Source organism: Lucilia sericata, unplaced genomic scaffold (genome assembly GCF_015586225.1).
Source record: "Lucilia sericata isolate MDLA Ls3-8-SP2 unplaced genomic scaffold, ASM1558622v1 Contig000088F_arrow, whole genome shotgun sequence".
Taxonomy (NCBI): domain Eukaryota; kingdom Metazoa; phylum Arthropoda; class Insecta; order Diptera; family Calliphoridae; genus Lucilia; species Lucilia sericata.
In genome coordinates this window covers 649,433-673,292 of record NW_023994121.1, presented here as the reverse complement: position 1 = coordinate 673,292, position 23,860 = coordinate 649,433, and the positions used below count along the sequence as shown (strand labels likewise).

General features: G+C 30.5%; 1 protein-coding gene across 1 annotated transcript in view; it reads left to right on the top strand.

Moving 5' to 3' along the window:
- Positions 1-23,860, top strand: part of LOC119599795 (vacuolar protein sorting-associated protein 13D) — a 487,269-nt gene that overhangs the window by 82,276 nt on the left and 381,133 nt on the right. Inside the window, exon 3 of the mRNA XM_037949667.1 lies at positions 16,112-16,364. Within this exon, the coding sequence (XP_037805595.1) occupies positions 16,112-16,364 (253 nt within the window). The remainder of the gene's footprint in view (positions 1-16,111; positions 16,365-23,860) is intronic.

Genomic DNA, 23,860 nt, shown 5'->3' with positions numbered 1-23,860 from the left:
ATGATAAACATATTTTTGATGTGCGTTATGTATATCTCTTTTCAATGTTTGATTATCTTTAATATACTTCGAATTCTTTAATTTTGTTCTTAAATGTATATTTTTAGTGTTTTTTAATTCTATATTATGGGTACGAAATGGAAGATTTACTTTATTACGCACATCGGGTATATTTTGCACTTTATTTGTGAAATTACTTTCACATTTAGATTCTTCAACAAATTTATTGGGTTTTTGGGTTATGCAATTATTCAGGGTTACTGAGCTGAAATATGATAATGCTCTTTGTGTTGTGGGTTGGGTTCGAGCTTGGTGAGACTCTTCAATCGGTCCAGTCAAGATCCAACCAAATTGGGTTTCTTGAGCTAAAAGTGTATTTAGAACATTGTTCTCAATACCAGATTTTATAATCTTTGGGTAAAAATCACTTCCTATTATAAGGTCGATAGGTCTACTATCGTAAAACCTCGGGTCTGCTAACTCATCATTGTGTAAATTTTCAATAATACTAGGGTTTATATTTTGGGTGGGTATATTTTGAGTTAGCGTTTTAACCACTATCGATTGGATTTTTAAACTAAAATCTTTTTGGGTATTGGACCTCAGAGTAACTTCACACATTTGGTTTGAACGAGCTGATACAACTTCGTTCAAACCTGATATTTCAGCTGATATGGGTAGTGTGGGTAAATGTAATCTACGTCTAAACTGATCCGAAATAAATGAGTAATCAGAAGCTGGGTCTATTAGCGCTCGCGCTGGAAATAATCTTCCTTGAGCTTCAATCTGTATAACAGCTGTTGCTAATAGCTTCGTTCTGTCATCTAAAACAGGTTTATTTGATCAGGTTAGGGTGGAGAAAGATTGTAGCACATTTGGAGGGTTTTCAGCAAATGTTGTGTTCGGGTTTATATTCGGGTTGTGTAAAAGGGTATTATGTGGACCACCACAATATCTACACGTAAATGTGCTTGCACAATTTTCAATTTTATGGCCAATAGCTAAGCAATTGTAACAGATGGCATTTTCTTTCGCAAAATCAATCCTTTCATTTAATCCTAAGGAGTTAAATGATGAACATTCCTTAAGAGCGTGATCACTGTCACAGAGAACACATATTCTTTTATGTGTTTTTGGGTAGGGTTTAAGAATTCTTGTTCACTTTGATAATTTTCTGGGTAGTTGTCATTTTCAAAATTGACCATTGTGTGAAGTGTATTGCCTTTTCTGTTAACATAGTTCTTGTTTTCTTAGACATGTTTGGGTTTTGGGTGGTGTAAGGGTTTGAATCTGGAACATCATCAACCGATATTAGTTCCTTAAATGTATTTGTTAGAAACAAATCTAGATCTGTCCAAGAAGGCATTTCAGCACAATCATGAAGAGTTTTTTCAAATTCTCTTCGGGTTTCCCGGGGTAATTTTGTTGAACAGATATAAACAAAGATCGGATCCCAATTGTCCGTATCAATCTCTAACGAATTTAAATTCGCAATACAACAGTTAATCTTTCTCTGTAGTTGTCTTATAGAATAACTGTGCATGGTGTTTACATAGGGTAAATTAAATAGGGTTTTGAGTTCTGCATTAATCTGCATTCTTCTGTTCTCATATTGAGAAACTAAATTATTCCATGCAATAAGAAAGCCGTCATTTGTCAAAGGTGCGTTATCAACAATTTCTTTGGCTTCACCGCTGGTTTTTTGTTTTAAATAAAAAAGTTTTTCAACGGCACTTAAATGGGTATTGTTAATATATATTGCTTTAAAAAGGTCTCTGAAAGAGGCCCAAAGCTTAAAATCGTCGCAAAAGGTATATCGCAAAGAGCTAAGTTTATTGAAACAGAATTGTTGGGTTGTGGGGGTTCGGGTAAAGTGGGTTGGGTTTCATTGGCCTTAGTAGTTTTCTCAATAGATTCATCTATTGAAATCATACAGCTTCTGTAAAATTTATGGCCTCAGCTTTCTTTGGGTCTATTAAATCAGCAGATTCCCTAATCTGTGAAAATTTACGATCAATTTTTGACCATAATTCGCTCAATTCACGTTTTTTAAATCTTAGCGCGGGTAGTGATCATCAAAGGCATTCATATCCATTTGAATATAACGCATTAAGTCGGCAGCCAAAGATCTTAGATCTGACATTTTTGAGCTTAAGTTATGGGTCGGGTAGTGTATACAAGCAAGATAAATTAGGTTGGGTTCTTTATAAATTGTAAAAGATATTGCACTATTAAAAAAACGTCAATATCTATTTTTCAACACTTGAGAAAAAGAAAATGGGTAAAATTTCATGAAGAGGGTGGGTGGGTGTTTATAATAGCAAATGTGTTGAAAATAGTGTAAAATATATATTTATTAAAAATTATATATTAGGAAATGTAAGTTACAAATACTTGAACTTACCGACTCTGCTAGGGTGTAGGGTACTAACTATTGTACTTATGTACGAGTGTGTGTAAAATATTTTTTCCTTGTCGATTCCTCTTTGCGCTGATCTTCCCGGTATGAGATGATCGACAAGTACTTGTTGTTAGTGTTTTTATAGTTAGTAAATATTAAAAATTACTTATTATTTTGGGTAAGTAGATTTAAGTGTGTTTAATTGTTGCAATATGTTTTCTGTAATTCTATTTTTGCAAACATACAGTGTGTGATTTAATGTGGGTATGTTTTGTTAATATTTTAATAAAAAAATGTGTAAAATTTTATTTTTTATTAATAAATTATTTTATTTTCATACAAAAATAGATAAGTGTTATGGTGGGTTATTAATAAAAATACTTATCTTTTGAGTCTTTTATATAAAGATTAGCTAGGGTTTATCTTTATTAACAGGAAAGTAAAAAAAATTAAATTGTTTTACAAATTTTGACGTTCACTGTCAAAATTGCTTCTATGTTTCGTTGAGTGTTTGTTTGATTATACCCTACACCACTTTAGTGGGGAGGGTATATTGGATTTGTGCTGATGTTTGTAACATACAAAAATATTCGTCCTAGACCCACCTTAAAGTATACCAATCGGCTTAGAATCGTTTTCTGAGTCGATTAAGCTATGTCCGTCCGTCCGTCCGTCTGGCTGGCTGGCTGTCCATGTAAACTTTGTGCGCAAGGTACAGGTCGCAATTTTCAAGATAATTGGATGAAATTTGGAAATTTGACCTAAGGACGAAGCCTATTGAAAATGGTTAAAATCGGTCCATTATTTCACCTAGCCCCCATAGAACAGAACCCCCCGAAAAGGGCTTCTGAGCTCATAATTATGTTAAATATACAGATATATCGGTAAAATACGGCACAACTAAGTTTTATAGAAGTCTTGATGACCCTGCCAAATTTCATAAAGATCGGGCCACATTTGACCCTAGCTCCCATACAAAGTCCCCTTCAGAAAATTACTTGAATGTCCCAAATTAGCTTATAAACACAAATATCGCGATGAAATTCAGCACAATAAAATATTATGTCAATATAAATATATTCACAAAATTTTATCGGGCTTGGTCCATATTTGCCCCTAGCCCCCATATAAAGCCTCTTTCAGAAAATTAGTTTTTCATCCATAAATTGCTTAAATGTATCGGAACAAGGGAATATTGAAGATAAATGCTTTATTATGAAAAATAAATCACATTTAATATTCATAACTGGTGTAGGGTATCATATGGTCGGCCCCGCCCGACTATAATTTCTTACTTGTTTTAAAATTGGGTTTAAATGTCGTTTCTTGTTTATTTATTTTTTTTTTTTTTTGTTTTATTTTGTTTTTAGTTCAAAATTTATGTTTTATTTAAGTATGTTAGTTTTTTTTTTTGTGATTTTTGTTTCAGTAAATTGTGGATGTTTGTATATTTTACTTTTGTTTACTGTATTGTTTTTTTTTTGTCACTCACTGATCTTCTTTACTTATATTTTTTATAAGTATACGGTTCGATTGGACCAATGTTTAGACGGGTTAGGGGGTATGTGTAATAAGGGGTAAAATAAAACTTGTGATAAATAACAACACTTGGGTAATTTACTTTAAAACGTTATAAAACGTATATATATATATTTATTTATAAATTTAGGGTTAGGATTTGAGTTTTAGGGTTTAATTCGCAGTTTGTATATTTCAATTTAGAGTAGGTTTTATTTTAGTCTTTTAACTATTTATTTAGCCTTAAGTTTTAAATAGATTTTATTCTTTTAACTATTAATTTCAACTTTATGTTTTAAATAGTATTAAGTTTTAATTAGGTTTAGGTTTTAAATAGTTTTTTAGATTGAAACACTATTAACTAATTATAGGTTTAATTTTAAGTAAGTTTTATGATTATTTGTTTTAGATTTGTTAACTTATTTATTAAGATTTAGTTTTAAGTTTAGGTTTAAGGTTTGATATTGGTGCTTTGGGGTTTTGGCTTTCACACTGTATATAGGTTGTTTGTTTAACTTCTTCTCCTCTTTTTGATATTTTAAAAAAATCCGATCCAAGAATTGGACGAGTAACATTCGCAACAATAAAAACCCATCATAACGACCGCCTTAATCCAAGGTTCAGCTCCAACAATTTTGTACCATATGTTTGGATTTCTGTGCCAGTTGCAGCATAAAGTTTTAGTGGAAAACCTAAATTTGATTTTATAATATTTCTTGAATAAGGAATTACTGTCACGCCTGCACCTGTGTCTATTAAAAAATTCCATTTTGTGACGCCATCTGCTATAAGTAGGCGGCATGTTTTTGACAACATTGTTTCGGATGCCGCATTGTCCGAAACAACTTCTAGTTTTTTGATTGTTGATTATAAGAGCATGGTGGTATAGATTTTTTTTCGTAAAGTTAAGCATGGATTATTTTCAGTGTATACAGAAAAATTTTAGGTGGAATAATTTTGTTTTATTGTTATTTTTGTAGTATTGTATTTAATATAAATTAATTTAAAAAAAATTACATATCTAATAATTATTCAACAGATTTTTCGTTGAAACAATATAGCATGAGCACTTTTGCACTTTATTTTATCCGATAGAGTATATGAGAAAATATCAAAGTTTTTTAATTCCTTTGAAATTGAACTAAATTGTTAATAACTTTAGTAAGAATAAAATGTCAAATAAATTTTTTAGAGGATTATATACACAAGACTCCCAGCCTAAAAATTGCAAAATTGTAAAACTCTAGGTCTTCATTTCTAAACGTGATGGGTTTTGGAAGTTTACAAAATTAAAAAAAAGTGTGTCACTAACTAATTTTTTCGTTGATGTAATTATATACAGTATGGTATATATCTCGTTAATGTGAGATGGGTACGACAGCTACCAAAGTTGAAAAAATTGAACGTAAATTTTTTTAAATATCAGTTTTTTGGCGCGGCACATTCACTCTTATATAGGAAATAATTTGAATTATTGCGTAAATTGAGATTTTTGTTATTTTCAAATATGAAATCGGAGGAGAATGCAAAAATTTTATGAACTTTTTAAGAATTTTGCAAAATAATTTTTTTTTTTTTATTTTTGCGGTTTTATATATCAAACATCGACTTATACAAACATTTAATGAATAGACATGAAGATAATGACAAACACAATGGTTTGGGATCATAAATGTATATAAAATGTCCCTGTAAGCTGCAAAGACGTTACTTTTATCTAAACACATTTTGCCAAGGCACATCATGGATGATGCCCAAAATTATCACCATTTGAAAGTTTTATTAATACTTTAATGTAAAACTGGGGCGCATCAAAAAATTAAAATAATTGTAGGTTTTGTGGGTCAAATAAAATGTATCTGGCATCAAACTATAATTTTTAATTGCATTCCCTTATATATCAAGCTCGTAGAATTCAGATATTAACATTTTTCTCCTTAAATTTTACTAACTCGCGATTTTTAAAAAACTATAAGCAAGAAGTTATAAAAATGCTGAAATGAAATTTCTTACTGTGTATTTTTAAAATGTTTGAAAATAAATCTTATGGTATGTATTTAATGCGCTGAATTTGAATTAGTTTTACAATTATGTGCAATTTTTTCAAATATAACATATATAAATACTATTTTTAAGAATTTTTTTAAATATTTAGGTAAAAACCGCTATAACTTTTGCGCCCCTCGATCAAAATCTTTAATGCGAACGGATTCATCACGTGTTAGTTTTGTTTTGTTTATATTCACAAAAATAGTTTGAATGTGTCATCAAAAAAATTTTTTGTTAACTCTAAAATTAAAAAACTTTGATAATTGCTCATATATATTATATATAATAACAGAACCTAAGGGAACTTTATTTGTAATAGGTATCTATTAGAACTCCATGGCTAGTCTTGCAAAGAACAAAGGTAGGGCTTATTTTGCCTCTAAAGCTGTGATATTCAAAATTGGGAAGCTGCCGATTGGAGAACTTGCTATGAGAACTTGTCCCACATATGCCTTAGGTGCAATATTGCATATCCCACCACTGCACATCCTTATAAAGGAAGAAGCTTGCAGATCAGCAATTCGCCTACTAGGTATTGCCAACTTGAAAACTGTGTAGCACATATGAGTATACTAAAACTATTCATAAATGACCAATGCATTAGAATTCCCGACCGTGGGTCACCAACAATGGTTTTCGATAGATCATTTGAGGTAATATTATGGACTGATCAAACTTGGTGGAAAAAGCTGATCAAGTTTGGTACACAGATGGGTCCAAACAAATAAACGGCGAGTGCGTTAGGAGGAGAACTAAGGGATTAAGAATTTTTATAATGTCGGATAGCCAATTATCACTCGAGCCTTATTGTCATACGAAGTAAGGTCGGGTGTTAAAATGAACTGATTGAATTCACTCAATTGCTTAGGTAGACACAACAAACTGAACTTGTGTTGGGTACCTGGCCATGAGGGTCACTCTGGCAATGAAAAGGCAGACTGCCTAGCAAATAGTCGCTAACTAATCGACTCAGAGCCCTTCTTTGGCATTCCCCGAGGATACACCAAAGCAAAATTTGACTCTTGGGTGAAATCTGAATTTATTCGCCATTGGGAAACAATACCAGGGCTCAGACAGCCAAAACATTTCATTACACTGTCAAAGGGAAAATCCCAAAAGCTACTAGCGCTCACAATATGCAGTATTGATTACTGGACATTGTGGTCTAAGATACCATCAATTCATTCTAGGCAACTCTTCAACGAATCTATGCAGATTCTGTGGTCTACAAGATGAAACCTCAGAACATATCTTATGTAACTGCCCAACATTAAGATCTTGGGTGCTGTCTTGCCAAAAGACATCTTCAACCTCTCACCAACTAAACCAGTTACCTTCGTGTGTTAACAAAAACATGTATAGTTAACCAATGGGCTGCACAAAAATCCAAACATAAGTCGCAGCCTTCAATCTAATTCTAAATTCTGCATTTAAGATATCGTCCTATTTATTTTGACGCCTATTAATATAGGGATAGAAATATTTGAATAAATTTTAAGAATTTGTTATATCCTTAAAAGTTTAAAGTCCTTTGGAAAGGAAACTGAATCAAAAAATTGGAAAATGTCACTCCTATTTGGTTTTGTTCAAGCCCAAAATGTAATGTCCAGTATTTTATTAACACTGACTTTTTTTAATATTAGATTTTTTTTAATATTCAAGACTAATCAAATATGTAAAAGTAGCTATACCCAGTGTGCTTCGCTACCCTCATCGTAATGGAATAAAATAAATATAATTATTGTAAATGTATATAAGTATATCTGTAATATCAAAAAGTACCGTTTCAGAGAACTCGTTAAGTTTGATTTTATGATTCTAGTCTCAATACTACAAAAAATAAAAAAAAAAACAGTTGAAGAACGAAAAAGTATCAGACAGTGCCTTTTTATAGATTTTCTTTAAATCAGGATGACGCATGTTTAATTTTCAACCAGAAACCAAAAAAAAAAAATAGCATACAGATTTTTATACAATCAGGAAGCTGCGAGCCAATTTTATCTTTTTACGTTTAATATTATAGAAAATTCGAAAAGAATTAGAAAAAAAACAAAAAAGGATACTGGTACCTTTTTAAATTTTCATTCAATTATGTTTACATATGTTTATATACTCAATATTTTAGAAACCTCAAAAAGTACCAGTTGAAGTACGAAAAAGTACCAAAAGACCTATTTTATTTAATTTCATGTTCTTAAGTTCAATATTATAGAAAATTCAAAAAGTACCAGTTAAAGAACGAAAATATTCCAGTTTAAATTTTCATTCACTCAAGTCTCTGATTGCTTAGTTTTATGTTTCTAGGTTCATTATAATAGAAAACTCAAAAAGTACCAGTTGAAGAACGAAAAATTACCCCCTTTTATAGATTATCATTAACTCCGGGATCCCCATGCTTAATTTCATGTTTCTGGGATCAATATTATAAAAAATACAAAAAATACTAAAAAGTCCCCTTTTATAGGTTATCACTTAATCCAGGCTATACATGCTTAATTTCATGTTTCTAGTTTAATTTTAAAGAAAACTCAAAAAAGTACCTATGTAGAACGAAAAAGTACCGAAAAGTCTCTTTATTATTAATTTCATGTTTCGATTTCCATATCATAGAAAACTCAGAGAGTACCAGTTGGAGAATGAAAAAGTACCAAAAAATATCACTTGGTACCGGTGTTCCAAATTAGCATATTTAGTGTTTCTAGATCCAAAAATTTTATATAAATTGGATCATTGTGTTTGAATAAAATCAAATTTCCCGTTTTTACCGCTTTTGGTACTTTTTTCCTCCCCATTAACGAAATAAAAATTTTGTTCCAAAAAGTTGCAACATCGTATTGGGATCCCGTTATTATGTATTCATATCAAAGCTCTAAAAGAATTCATTCCATAATTGTTTTTTTTTTTTTTGAAATTGAGTTATATTTTAAAGAATTAACAATTCTTCAAACTCATTCCCTTTGATTTAATTCCTAGAATTAATTCTTGAAGCTTTCAATGTAGTTGAATTAATTCTCTAATGAATTAATTCCTGCAGAATGTTAAATTCCTTCTGAATGAATTAATTTTATGTGCATTCAATCTGTTACGAATTGAATTAAAATAAATTTCAACAATTCCTATCAATTTTTAAATTCCCTCTGAACAGTGTTGCCACAACAAAATTTTTTTTCTAACCAAAATTCGAATAAAAAATAACCAAATTAAGAAAAAAGTAAACAAACTAATTTTTATTTGTTTCATGTTTACATTTGGACATTAAAATAACAAATTCATTTTCTGAAGTGGAACTATTTTAAATTTCGTCGCTAAACTGGTATTATGAAGACAGTTATGAGCGTTAAAGTAATTTTCTGTACGGGATCTTATATGAGACGTATGGTCAATTATGGACCAATTCTCATAAAATCTGACAGAGATATTTTAGTTCCTTTAAAACTTGATTATGTTGAATTTTGTTGCTATATAGCAGTACATTATGAGCTTTAAAGTCATTTTCTGAGGAGACTTTTTATGAGGGATAGAGTCAATTATATATCGATCCTCATAAACTTTGACAAATACATATCCAATAAAACTTTTTTATATTGAATTTCATCGCTATAGATGATTTTTAAGCAATATAGTAATTTTCTGAATAAGGCATAATATGGGGGCTAGGTGAAATCGTTGACCGATATTTCGCTTTTTCAATACCAATCAAACTGGGTCAATTAAAATATTTTGGCAAAATATTTCAGTTTTCTATCTTGTTTCTTTTCGACTCTGTCGTGTTTTCAACAATAAATATATGTCTCTTCGCGGATTCGTTAATAAGTGTAATTAATATTTATTTTAAAAAATAAATGAGTTTTTAACGCGTTTTAGCGCAATTCAGAAATACTCCACATATGACTTTTAAATTATAAAATTCTTCCCATTTTATGTACAGATTTCGAAATTTCGTTCGAAATTTGGGTTTAAGGGGTATATTTGACCAAATTATAATACCATGTAGCGGATGTTAGCAATACATTCATAACTTCAGCAATATTTGTAAACCTAATCTATCCAAATTATCCGACAAATTGACCAAAATTTAGAATTTAAGACGGTAAAATAAAAACTAGTATACAACATCATCTAGAAAATGTAAATAAAGAACTAAAAGTCATGGTGAGATAGTAGAAGTCAAAGGTCATGAGTATCAAATCTTTGCATATATCGCGATTATTGTTCGTCGTACGAGTTTAGATGTTATTACAACTTTTGTATACAATACAATTTAATTTTCCTTAGCTGTGTTACTTAAAAATATCAGTTGATTAATACTTTAAAGATATTGTAATACCATTCTTGCATCAATTAGCAGAAAATACTTTATTAATTCTTATTAAATCATTTATCTTAGAATTTCGGCAAATTAGTACAGTATCTGTTTATGCAAAATTTCAAATAGGTGTAGAAGTTGCAATTATACTTTAAATTTTAAATTTAATTTGGAGGACATAATCTACTAAGTACGTGGACTATTCCCACCAAATTCCATAAAAATCGAAATGCGAAATACAGCCTACTTCGTTTTTTCATATAAGTATCGCGAGTTCTTTACATAGAAAGTTCCAATAGAAATATTAAAGGAAGGACGGACGAGTTTGAATCGACCCAAAAAGTGATTTTAAGTTCATGGATGCACCTGAAGGAGAGAGAGGACTCATTATTCACGATGCACAGTGGGGCAGAATGGAAATTTTTTGGAAATAGATCTGGCATTTCTAAACGGCTGATCCGATCGGGATAAAATTTGGCGTGAGCGTAGCCAAGGAGTATTCGAGTTTAAGTTTTGAAGATGAACCCTGCAGATGCCCCAGGGTGGTGGTGGTGGCTCAAAGTAGGGTACCTACGACATGTAAAATTTTTAAACTCGTGCAATTTTTTTGTTTTTCACCCAAATACAAAGATTTTTATATTTTGTGAAAGCGCACGACGAGATCTTGAAAAAACATGCGTGGACATACTACTTATCTCTTATAATATCCGAGTTATAGGCATTTAAAAATTTAGTGATACAAAATTTACCATACCTTGGTCCGCCTTTTTTTGAATACCGGGCGTAATTTTGGACCAAATGAACTCAATTTTTTCTTGTTAGTTAGACAACAAAATTTCCAATAATATACAAAAAATATCATTAGATCAATATCATTTACAGATCCAAAAATATACGTTTTTTAATTTAAAAATTCCCAAAAATTTTAGATTTTTGGCGTTTTTTTGCCAAAAATGTGTCTTAACTCTTTTATTATTAAAATAAAATTTTCTTTAAGAACATATAACAATTTTATAGTTTTCTAAAAGATATCTTTACGCAGAACGCTTTGGCGTAAAAAAACTTGTCCTATTTTTTGAAAATGTTGCCACTGCGTCCTTCCGAATATGACCTATTTTTTATCAAAACTTCAACTTTGGGCGACATGTTCTAAAATCCCAAAACTGGGATAAGAAAACTGAAAGCAGTTTTGGAAACCTCAATATGTTTTCTATTTACTCCAAAAGTATTTTCCCAGCCCTGAAAGAAATGTGGACCCTATGGGCAAAAAAGTAAAAAATCCCATTTTTGGGATTTTCATTCCTATTTTTGGGAATTGCGGGATGCCCTTTGACCTTTTCAATTTTTTTGCATATTCTTATTTGAAATGACAAATTTAACAAGCGTTGAAAATTTCATTGAGTTTTGTTCATAAATAAAGATTTTGTCATATATTACATATTTGTTTAATTTCTAAAACTATGATTTATATCAAAATTTTAATAGGGTCGCAGATAGCTACAACAATTTAGTCCATATTTATCCCTTAATATCATTTTTTAGTTAGATATGGAAATTCTCGACCCTTTACAAAAAATTTCAAGCCAATATCTCAATTACATTCAAAAATATGTTCATTTAAACCTGTGTCCTTTAATTTCATATTTTAGTATTAAGTATGACAGAACATATTTAAATCTTATATTTACCTATTTTATATTTGTTTGCTTATCCTTATAATTGAAAGGTCCTATTATGCTTAAATTTTCAAAAATGTATAACTATTTTTTACCTAAATTTTTTCGACAGATCATTTCGTTCTGTTTCGTTTATGATCATGTAGGTAAAAATATACAGGTAATGATAATTTCGATTCATTCACTAATAAGAAATATCAATGACTGAATTACAGGTTATAGTAATATAGTCCTAAATGTTAATAGGTTGACAATTCGTAATTTTTTACTTTGGAATACCTGTATCGGAAATGACAAGAATTGGTATATAAGTAAAACCAACTCCAACATCATAATCAAATTTTACTGAAGAGGAAGCAATAGCGCTTATGTTGGAACTGGGTCTCAGTCGAAATAAGTACCAAATATTAAGGAAAGCTCTGCATGAAAAAGGACACAATATATTACCATCATACAAGGCGATCCAGGAAAAAAAACAAACTATCCTACCTATTGCTGTTAATGATGTGGAAGCTTGTATTGATATATCATCTTTGCTCGAAAACACAGCATCAAGAATTGTGTCAGACTTTTCAGAAGACCAACTAAGGAAAATTCATAACTGTGATGTTGTCTTAATATGTAAGTGGGGATGTGACGGTTTATCAGCACTTCCAGAATACAAACAAGCTTGTGGAAGTCGGACATTAGCAGACTACAAAAGTGTATTTATGTCATCATTAGTGCCATTACGAATTCGTTCATATTCCCTTAATCCATCATCGTCAAGCATCGGAAATTCATTTGAAGATATATGGATCAATACAACTCCGGGTTCAAAAAATTTTTGTAGACCCATTGGATTTGAACATATAAAGGAGTCAAAGAAAACAACAAAAGATTTAGTGGAATATTTAAAAGATGAAATAAATGCACTGGAGCCCATTTGCATAAAAATAAAGGAATTCTCTATTAACGTATCATATTAGCTAAGCTTAACAATGATTGATGGAAAGGTCAGCAATGCCATAACAGAAACTTCTTCCTTCTGGAGATGCTCAATATGTAATGAGAAAAAGTCGCAATTCTCAAATATAAACAAAAGCGGAAGTATTAATGAAGAAGTCCTGTCTTTCGGAATTTCACCACTTCATGCCAGAATACGATTTTTGGATTACTTTTTACACATAGCATACGACCTCAAATATAGAAGTGTGCCAGAGAATCTTACTAAATCAACAAAAAATAATGAAGAATTGAAAGAACTGAGAGCTGCGGAAAAAAGCAGAATCCAAGAAGAATTTAAAGTTCAGATGGGATTAAACATGGACAAACCACTTTCAAGTTGCGGTAGTACAAATGACGGTAATACGGCGAGAAGGTTTTTTCGTGATTTTGAAATTACTTCAAAAATAACTGGAATCGACAAGGAGTTGCTTCGAAGAGTTAACACTATTTTAATGGCACTGAATAGTAAACATAAAATTAATGGAAATCGATTTGGGGAATACACATCTGAAATTTCTAAATTACTTGTATCTCTGTATCCATGGAGGGAACTAACACCAACAGTACACAAAGTATTGTGTCATGGTCAAATAATAATTGAATCGAATATTCTTCCACTTGGAGAGTTAACAGAAGAAGCCCAGGAAGCGAGGAATCGAGATTTTAAGCATGTTCAACTATTCAGCTCAAGAAAATGCTCCAGGCAATCACAGAATGAAGATATTTTTAATAGTTTACTTCTATCTTCTGATCCTGTTCTTTCAACTATGCGAAAAAGATGGATTTGTTATGAAACTCTATCATCTCAAAACAAGGAAGATTTAAAGGACTTATATTACCTTCTGGATATGTATACCGATATGACAGATTATTTTATAGAAAATAAGTAGTGTTAGGAATTAACTATATAAGTAGGTTGTAAGAATTAATTGTATTATGTTTAAGATAAACAGTTCAAATAAAAAAAGCTATTATACTAACTGATGATATTGTATTAAATTGTGTTTTATATTTCGGTGGGCGGGAAAGGTAATTTGTGTGGGGTGATTTAGGTGTTGTTGTGCGTGGCTCATAATAAAATTATAATTTTTTTTATTGTACATACAATATTATAATAAAATAATTAACTAAATAATTTTTAAAAATTGTCCAAATATTTTATTCAACACCAAATGTATGTTCTGTCATACTTAATACTAAAATATGAAAAATATGAAATTAAAGGACACAGATTTAAATGAACATATTTTTGAATGTAATTGAGATATTGGCTTGAAATTTTTTGTAAAGGGTCGAGAATTTCCATATCTAACGAAAAAATGATATTAAGGGATAAATATGGACTAAATTGTTGTAGCTATCTGCGACCCTATTAAAATTTTGATATAAATCATAGTTTTAGAAATTAAACAAATATGTAATATATGACAAAATCTTTATTTATGAACAAAACTCAATGAAATTTTCAACGCTTGTTAAATTTGTCATTTTAAATAAGAATAAGAATATTTTAAATAGGAATGAAAATCCCAAAAATGGGATTTTTTACTTTTTTGCCCATAGGGTCCACATTTCTTTCAGGGCTGGGAAAATACTTTTGGAGTAAATAGAAAACATATTGAGGTTTCCAAAACTGCTTTCAGTTTTCTGATCCCATCTTTGGGATTTTAGAACATATCGCCCAAAGTTGAAGTTCTGATAAAAAATAGGTCATATTCGGAAGGACGCAGTGGCAACATTTTCAAAAAATCGGACAAGTTTTTTACGCCAAAGCGTTCTGCGTAAAGATACCTTTTAGAAAACTATAAAATTGTTATATGTTCTTAAAGAAAATTTTATTTTAATAATAAAAGAGTTAAGACACATTTTTGGCAAAAAAACGCCAAAAATCTAAAATTTTTGGAATTTTTAAATTAAAAAACGTATATTTTTGGATCTGTAAATGATATTGATCTGAAATTTTTTGTATATTATTGGAAATTTTGTTGTCTAACTAACAAGAAAACAAAAAAATGGCACGAGCGCCGTCCCTGGGGCATCTGCAGGGTTCATCTTCAAAACTTAAACTCGAATACTCCTTGGCTACACTCACGCCAAATTTTATCCCGATCGGATCAGCCGTTTAGAAATGCCAGATTTATTTCCAAAAAATTTCCATTCTGCCCCACTGTGCGATGTTAAAACACACGTTAACATAAAGAACCGAGGAAACAGTATATTATGATATTGGGAATATCATTTACAATTCAAATTTTTAAAAATAAATACAAACGCAGTTTAAGAAATCTCAGCTAATGTCCCCAGTGTTATACTGTGAATCCTTTCTATTATTTTTTCCAATGCCAAATTTTTTAAATACCAATAAAATACTAACTTACAAACCTTTTATTTAAGATACAAATCATCAAATTGTAACGGGGACTTTTTGAGAAAATTTAGTTTTCACCACTATATAAAGTCGTTTCTATTATTTTTTCTACCACTCTTTGACCCAATTTTAATAAAATTGGGGAAATTGGTAGATTTAGTTACACTAAATATGCCAATGGGTATTACTTGGAACTCCGGCACAAAGGACTATTTTGGGTACCTTTTAGTTTTTTAACTGGTACTTTTTGAGTTTTCTATAATATTCAACCTAGAAATATGAAATCTATGAAATGGGACCTTTCTGGTACTTTTTCGTACTTCGCCTGGTACTTTTTGAGTTTTCTATAAAATTGAACCTTGAAGCATGTAATTAAGCATGTAGAGCCTGGAGTAAACTGAATTATAAAAGGTGACTTATTGGTACTTTTTCGTCCTTCGCCTGGTACTTTTTGAGTTTTTTATAAAATTGAACCTAGAAGCATGAAGATCTTGGGAACATCTTGGTACTTTCTCGTACTTCAACTCGTATTGTTGGAGTTTAAATTAAATACAATATTGAACCTAAAAACATAAAATTGGACACGCAGCTTCCTGATTGTTTAAAACTCTGTATAATTTACAATGGTAATATTTAGTCAAGGGTAGCGGAGCACACTGGGTATAGCGAGTTGAAAATAAAATAGTAATTGAAGTGATAGTTAGTGTGGCTTTAAAATATGTACATATCTAGTTAGTAGTACATTTATCTAGTTTGTAAGTAATTCTTATTGGAATAAAATTAATATTGTTACTTTATTGCTGTAGATCAAACCCTTTCCAAGAGAGAATTGCAAATATCAGTTCGTTCTCTCAATCTCATTTTGGTCAGAAATGAGTCTGAATTATCGAAAGCCAATATTTCATGTGCGATCTTGCATATTAATAAGGAAGATGTAATAAAATCAATAGATGGACGATTGGGATCTATTTCTTTATATGACTTAACACCATATGGCTATTTGTATCAAGAAAAATTTTCCACATCTGGGACCGAGGCATTAAGTTTTACATATAACAGGTATGTTTACCGTGATATTGATATTCCGTAATATAGACAAATTAAAACTGTTAAAATTTTCTACTAATATTACTAATAAAATTATTTTGTAATCCAAATAAATTTTTAATTATGAATGTAATCATTCAAAACAAAAACATGGTAATGACTTGAACTTACTCAACAATTTACTCTTCAATGACTTCTACATACACAGAACCAAAAATTTACCTAAATACTGCAAAATGGGGTGTAAATATGAAGTCCACCCATTTATATTATATTGATATTCCCGGGAATTATTTTCCTTAGTTTTATGTGACATTTTTGACAAAACTTATTGTTTACAATAAATATATTGATTTGAAATGTTAAATTCAGAGAAGATATATTAAAAGGTTATAAAAATTGGGAAACAAAATACTAATACATTATTATTTTAAACATTTTGATTTTGTGAAATATCCGCTTTTTGTGAGATACTATAGGCACCTTTAGTTTGATTGAGAGGTTTATATGGGCAGACATGCAGACAGAGCCGATTGCTATTAATTGTACAACGCTCACTATAGTGTAGGGAATAAAAATCATTCCGATTTTTCGATCTTTGAGATTTGTACATAACATACATTCATTTCACAGTAAGACAAAATTAACGAAAATTTAAATACCTAGGAGTGGAACAAGAATCTATTTTTGAAATCTGCCAAACACCTCCAAAATCTTAAGATACTACACAACTATTTTAAAAAATCGGATTTCGGGATTTTTGATATTTTTACTTTTTGAAAAAATAATTTTACCGGTTTTAAAGCAATGCACAGTGGGGCAGAATGGAAATTTTTTGGAAATAAATCTGGCATTTCTAAACGGCTGATCCGATTGGGATAAAATTTGGCGTGAGCGTAGCCAAGGAGTATTCGAGTTTAAGTTTTGAAGATGAATCCTGCAGATGCCCCAGGGACGGCGCTGTGGCGGCTCAAAGTAGGGTACCTACGACATTTTTTTGTTTTTCACCCAAATACAAAGATTTTTATATTTTCTGAAAGCGCTCGACGAGATCTTGAAAAAACATGCTTGGACATACTACTTATCTCTTATAATATCAGAGTTATAGGCATTTAAAAATTTAGTGATACAAAATTTACCATACCTTGGTCCGCCTTTTTTTTTGAATACCGGGCGTAATTTTGGACCAATGGACTCAATTTTTTCTTGTTAGTTAGACAACAAAATTTCCAATAATATACAAAAAATTTCAGATCAATATCATTTACAGATCCAAAAATATACGTTTTTATACCCTCCACCACCATCAGTGGTGATAGAGGGTATATATAACTTTGTGTGTAACACCAAGAAATATTCATCTGAGACCCAACAAAGTATATATATTCTTGGACCTTATGAAATTCTGAGTCGATTTAGCTATGTCCGTCTGTCTGTCTGTCTGTATAAAACATTCTCACGTTAACACGAAGCAACAGAAATGAACGAACTTCACACAAAATATTTATTATTGTCCTAGGCAGTTTGGTATTGAAAATGAGCAGAATCGGTTTAACGCGGGAAAAGTTATGAATCAAAATTTGAAACAACCTCGAAAAAAATAAGCGTTTTTTACACATTCTGATATAAGTTTCTCGAAAACTATGCAAGGTAATTCCATGAAAATCACCATACATTCGTTTCTATATAAGAGCTTGATCCCTGCTGAAAATTGTTAGAATCAATCCACAATTTCATATACCTCCCATACAAAAGTACATATTCCCGGAAAATGGGTTTTTTGTTAATAACTTCCGTCAGAATGTAGATATCTTCACAAAATTTCACAAATTAAAATCGTATGTCAATAGAAATCATTCAGAGAAAAAATTTTCTGGATCGGCCCATAATTGGACATAGCTCCCATACAAGGTCCCCTCCCGAAAATCACTTAAACGCGCATAGCTCATTACTTAATTAAGATATCCATATAAAATTTGCTATAAGTATTGCCCATATGCACAGAAATATTACTGTGAAAGTTTCTTGCGATCGGTCCATAATTGGTCATAGCTCCCATACAAGGTCCCCTCCCGAAAATCACTTAAACGCGCATAGCTCATTACTTAATTAAGATATCCATATAAAATTTGCTATAAGTATTGCCTATATGCACAGAAATATTACTGTGAAAGTTTCTTGCGATCGGTCCATAATTGGTCATAGCTCCCATACAAGGTCCCCTCCCGAAAATCACTTAAACGCACATAACTTATTACTAAATTAAGATATCCATATAAAATTTGGTATAAGTACTACTCATATGCACAGAAATATTATTGTGAAATTTTTTCCCGATCGGTCCATAATTGGTCATAGCTGCCATACAAGGTCCCCTCCCGAAAATCACTTAAACGCGCATAACTCATTACTTATTTAAGATATCCATATAAAATTTGGTATAAGTATTGCCCATATGCACAGAAATATTACTTTGGAAGTTATTTCCGATCGGTCCATAATTGGTCATAGCTCTCATACAAGGTCCCCTCCCGAAAATCACTTAAACGCACATAACTCATTACTAAATTAAGATATCCATACAAAATTTGGTATAGGTACTACTCATACGCACAACTGTGAAAGTTTTTTACGATCGGTCCATAATTGGTCATAGCTCCCATACAAGGTCCCCTTCCGAAAATCACTTAAACGCGCATAACTCATTACTAATTTAAGATATCCATATAAAATTTGGTATAAGTATTGCCCATATGCATAGAAATATTACTGTGAAAGTTATTTCCGATCGGTCCATAATTGGTCATAGCTCTCATACAAGGTCCCCTCCCGAAAATCACTTAAACGCGCATAACTCATTACTAAATTAAGATATCCATATAAAACTTGGTACAAATATTACTAAAATGCTCAGAAATATTACTGAGAAATTTTTTTCCGATCGGTCTATAACTGGTTATAGCTCCCATACAAGGTACCCTCCCGAAAATCACTTAAACTCGCATAACTCATTACTTAATTAAGATATCCATACAAAATTTGGTACAAGTATTGCTTATATGCACAGAAATATTACTGAGAAATTTTCGCTACATAACTGGTCATAGCTCCCATACAAGGTCCCTTCCCGAAAATCAGTTAAACGCACATAACTCATTACTAAATAGAGATATCCATATAAAGTTTGGCAGAAGTATTGCTCATATACAGAGAAAAATTATTGTGAAATTGTTTCATATCGGTTCATAATTGATCATAGCAGCTATACAAGGTCACTTTCAGAAAAACACTTAAAGGCACATAACTCATTACCAAATAATGATATAAATAAATACTACATATTTTTACAATGTTCCCTCCCGAAAATCACTTAAAAAAATATAACTCATTACCAAATCTTGATATCCATACATTTAGCAAAAATATTGCGCTTATATACATAAATACACTATAAAATTGTTTTACGATCGGTCCCCTCCAGAAAATCACTTAAATGCACAATATTAATTACCAAATAATTATATAGATACAGAATTTTGAAATTTTGTCTTTATATACATAATTGGTCATAGCTCCCATACAAGGTCCTTTTACGAAAATCTCTTAAACGCACATTACTCATTACCAAATAAAGCTATACTAAATTACGATATAGATACAAAGTTTGACTGAAATATAGCTTTTATGTACAGAAATTTTACTTAAAGAATTTTTTACGATCGGTCTATAATTGATCTTATCTCCCATACTAGGAACTGCCCCTAAAAGCGCTTTAACCTTATTTAACTATTTGCATTATCAATTTGTGTAGAACAAAATTATATATATGTATGTATTTTGAAAATTCTTAAATCTTTCACACACATGCACACATGCAAATTATTAAATATTGCTAAGCGCTATTAAAATATTAAGACATGAGAAGACTTATTTCTACAAATATTTGATCAATTAGAAAAGTATTAATATAAAAGTAGCTGGTGGAGGGTATTTAAGATTCAGCTCAGCCGAATATAGCACTCTAACTTGTTTAATTTAAAAATTCCAAAAATTTTAGATTTTTGGCGTTTTTTTACCAAAAATGTGTCTTAACTCTTTTATTAATAAAATAAAATTTTCTTTAAGAACATATAACAATTTTATAGTTTTCTAAAAGGTATCTTTACGCAGAACGCTTTAGCGTAAAAAACTTGTCCTATTTTTTAAAATGTTACCACTGCGTCCTTCCGAATATGACCTATTTTTTATCAAAACTTCAACTTTGGGCAACATGTTCTAAAATCCCAAAGCTGGGATCAGAAAACTGAAAGCAGTTTTGGAAACCTCAATATGTTTTCTATTTACTCCAATAGTATTTTCCCAGCCCTGAAAGAAATATGGACCCTATGGTCAAAAAAGTAAAAAATCCCATTTTTGGGATTTTCATTCCTATTTTTGGGAATTGCGGGATGCCCTTTGACCTTTTCAATTTTTTTTGCATTTTCTTATTTGAAATGACAAATTTAACAAGCGTTGAAAATTTCATTGAGTTTTGTTTATAAATAAAGATTTTGTCATATATTACATATTTGTTTAATTTCTAAAACTATGATTTATATCAAAATTTTAATAGGGTCGCAGATAGCTACAACAATTTAGTCCAAATTTATCCCTTAATATCTTTTTTTAGTTAGATATGGAAATTCTCGATTTTTTACAAAATTTTCAAGCCAATATCTCAATTACATTCAAAAATATGTTCATTTAAACCTGTATCCTTTAATTTCATATTTTTCATATTTTAGTATTATATATGACAGAACATATTTAAATCTTATATTTACCTATTTTATATTTGTTTGCTTATCCTTATAATTGAAAGGTCCTATTATGCTTAAATTTTCAGAAATTTATAACTATTTTTTACCTAAATTTTTTCGACAGATCATTTCGTTCTGTTTCGTTTATGATCATGTAGGTAAAAATATACAGGTAATGATAATTTCGATTCATTCACTAATAAGAAATATTAATGACTGAATTACAGGTTATAGTAATATAGTCCTAAATGTTAATAGGTAGACAATTCGTAATTTTTTACTTTGGATCCACTTACGATCCAGGAAAAAAAAACAAACTAGCCTACCATCACCTATTGCTGTTAATGATGTGGAAGCTTGTAGGGAGAATCCATGTGAAAGCGGACAGCAGTCGGATTTACCATCTCCGATTTTAATGAAACTTACCACACATATAATATATATAATATGTTCCACATATCATTGACTTTTTGAGTGGAATCTCATTCCAATGTAAAAATATCGCGATTTGAAAATTGAAAAATATGTTAAAATTTCCTAAAAGTACATACACATAATTGCCCGTAACTCTGAAACTACTTAAAGTCCAACATAATTTTTGATTTCATATTAAAGAAAAAGATATTGTCTTTAAAATCGTGTAAACAGAATATTTCACTTCCAAAAGGTTAAAGGTCAATTTTCATAGTGTATAATTCAATGTCAAATAGGTCAGACAGCCCCGTGTTAAACATTATAAAAATACATGGTATGAGAATACCTAAACTCTCTTCTATATTTAAGTGAAAACTTTTCGATGGAGACTCGTGTAGTTCAGGAGTTATTAACCAAAACGTAATTTAAAACCAGTTTTTTATACAAGATCGTATGAAAAATTAAACAAACAGAAAAAATATAGATTAGAATCAATTTCAATTTATATGGTAAATTACATTGTATCTCATAAACCACTGGTCCGATTTAAATGAAATGTGCAAGAAAATTATGAAGGACGATCAGGCCTTACTGGAGGTATCCTTTGTCATCACAATATTAAAATAAAAGGTGGAAAACAGCGTTTAAGAAGTTAACTCTTCGACTTCAAAAATTATTTTAAAGCTTCTATCATCTATAAATGAGATCAAATTTAACTGATCATAAACTTTTCGTAATCTATACAACACAGTAAAGCTAGATCCATATTGCAATACTAATTAAATTTAAGGGTTTAAGAGATATAATTTAAATAAAGTAGTAAACAAAAGTTAAACAATTAAACTAAAATAATTTTTCAATTTTACTTATAACTTAGTACTACCATTAAGTATTATAATACCCATAATATCTACTATAAGAAAAATTTAACTTCAGCCAAATCGGTCCTTATTTGCAGATTTGTGAAGCTTTAATATTTTTTTTATAATCGAACTACTCTCATTTAACACCACGTACCTCACCTTGTATTTTAACACGGCGGTAACAAGGTAATTTTTCAGTAAGGTTAAATCGTTCTTAATAATTTTCTTGTATATATTATTTAAATTGGTCCTGCAGTTTAAGAGATACATAGCATTTTCCATATAAATTGAATTGATTCCACTTTGTATTTTTTTCTGTTTGTTTAATTTTTCATACGATTTTGTATAAAAAAACTTGCTTTAAATGACGTTTTGGTTAATAACTCCCGAACTACACGAGTCTCCATCGAAAAATTTTCACTAAAATATAGAAGAGAGTATAGGTATCCTCATACCATGTCCTTTTATAATTTTTAATACGGGGCTGTCTGATATATTTGGAATTGAAAAATACACTATAAAAATTGACCCTTAACCTTTTGGAAGTAAAATATTTTATTTACACGATTTTAAAGACAATATCTTTGGCTTTATAACGAAATCAAAAATTATCCTGTACTTAAAGGAATTTCAAAGTTATGGGCAATTATATGTATATACTTTTAGACAATTTTAACATATTTTTAAATTTTCAAAGCGCGATATTTTTGGTCTGGAACGGGATACCGATCAAAAAGTCATTGATTTAGGGAACACTTTCAAACCATAAAATATGTGGGAAATTTCATTAAAATCGGAGATGGTAAATCCGAAAATTGCTGTTTTCTGTCCGTTTTGATATGGATTCACCCTGTATTGATATATCATCTTTGCTCGAAAACACAGCATCAAGAATTGTGTCAGACTTTTCAGAAGACCAACTAAGGAAAATTCATAACTGTGATGTTGTCTTATTGTGTAAGTGGGGATGTGACGGTTTATCAGCACTTCCAGAATACAAACAAGCTTGTGTAAGTCGGACATTAGCAGACTACAAAAGTGTATTTATGTCATCATTAGTGCCATTACGAATTCGTTCATATTCCCTTAATCCATCATCGTCAAGCATCGGAAATTCATTTGAAGATATATGGATCAATACAACTCCGGGTTCAAAAAATTTTTGTAGACCCATTGGATTTGAATATATAAAGGAGTCAAAGAAAACAACAAAATATTTAGTGAAATATTTAAAAGATGAAATAAATGCACTGGAGCCCATTTGCATAAAAATAAAGGAATTCTCTATTAACGTATCATATCAGCTAAGCTTAACAATGATTGATGGAAAGGTCAGCAATGCCATAACAGAAACTTCTTCCTTCTGGAGATGCTCAATATGTAATGAGAAAAAGTCGCAATTCTCAAATATAAACAAAAGCAGAAGTATTAA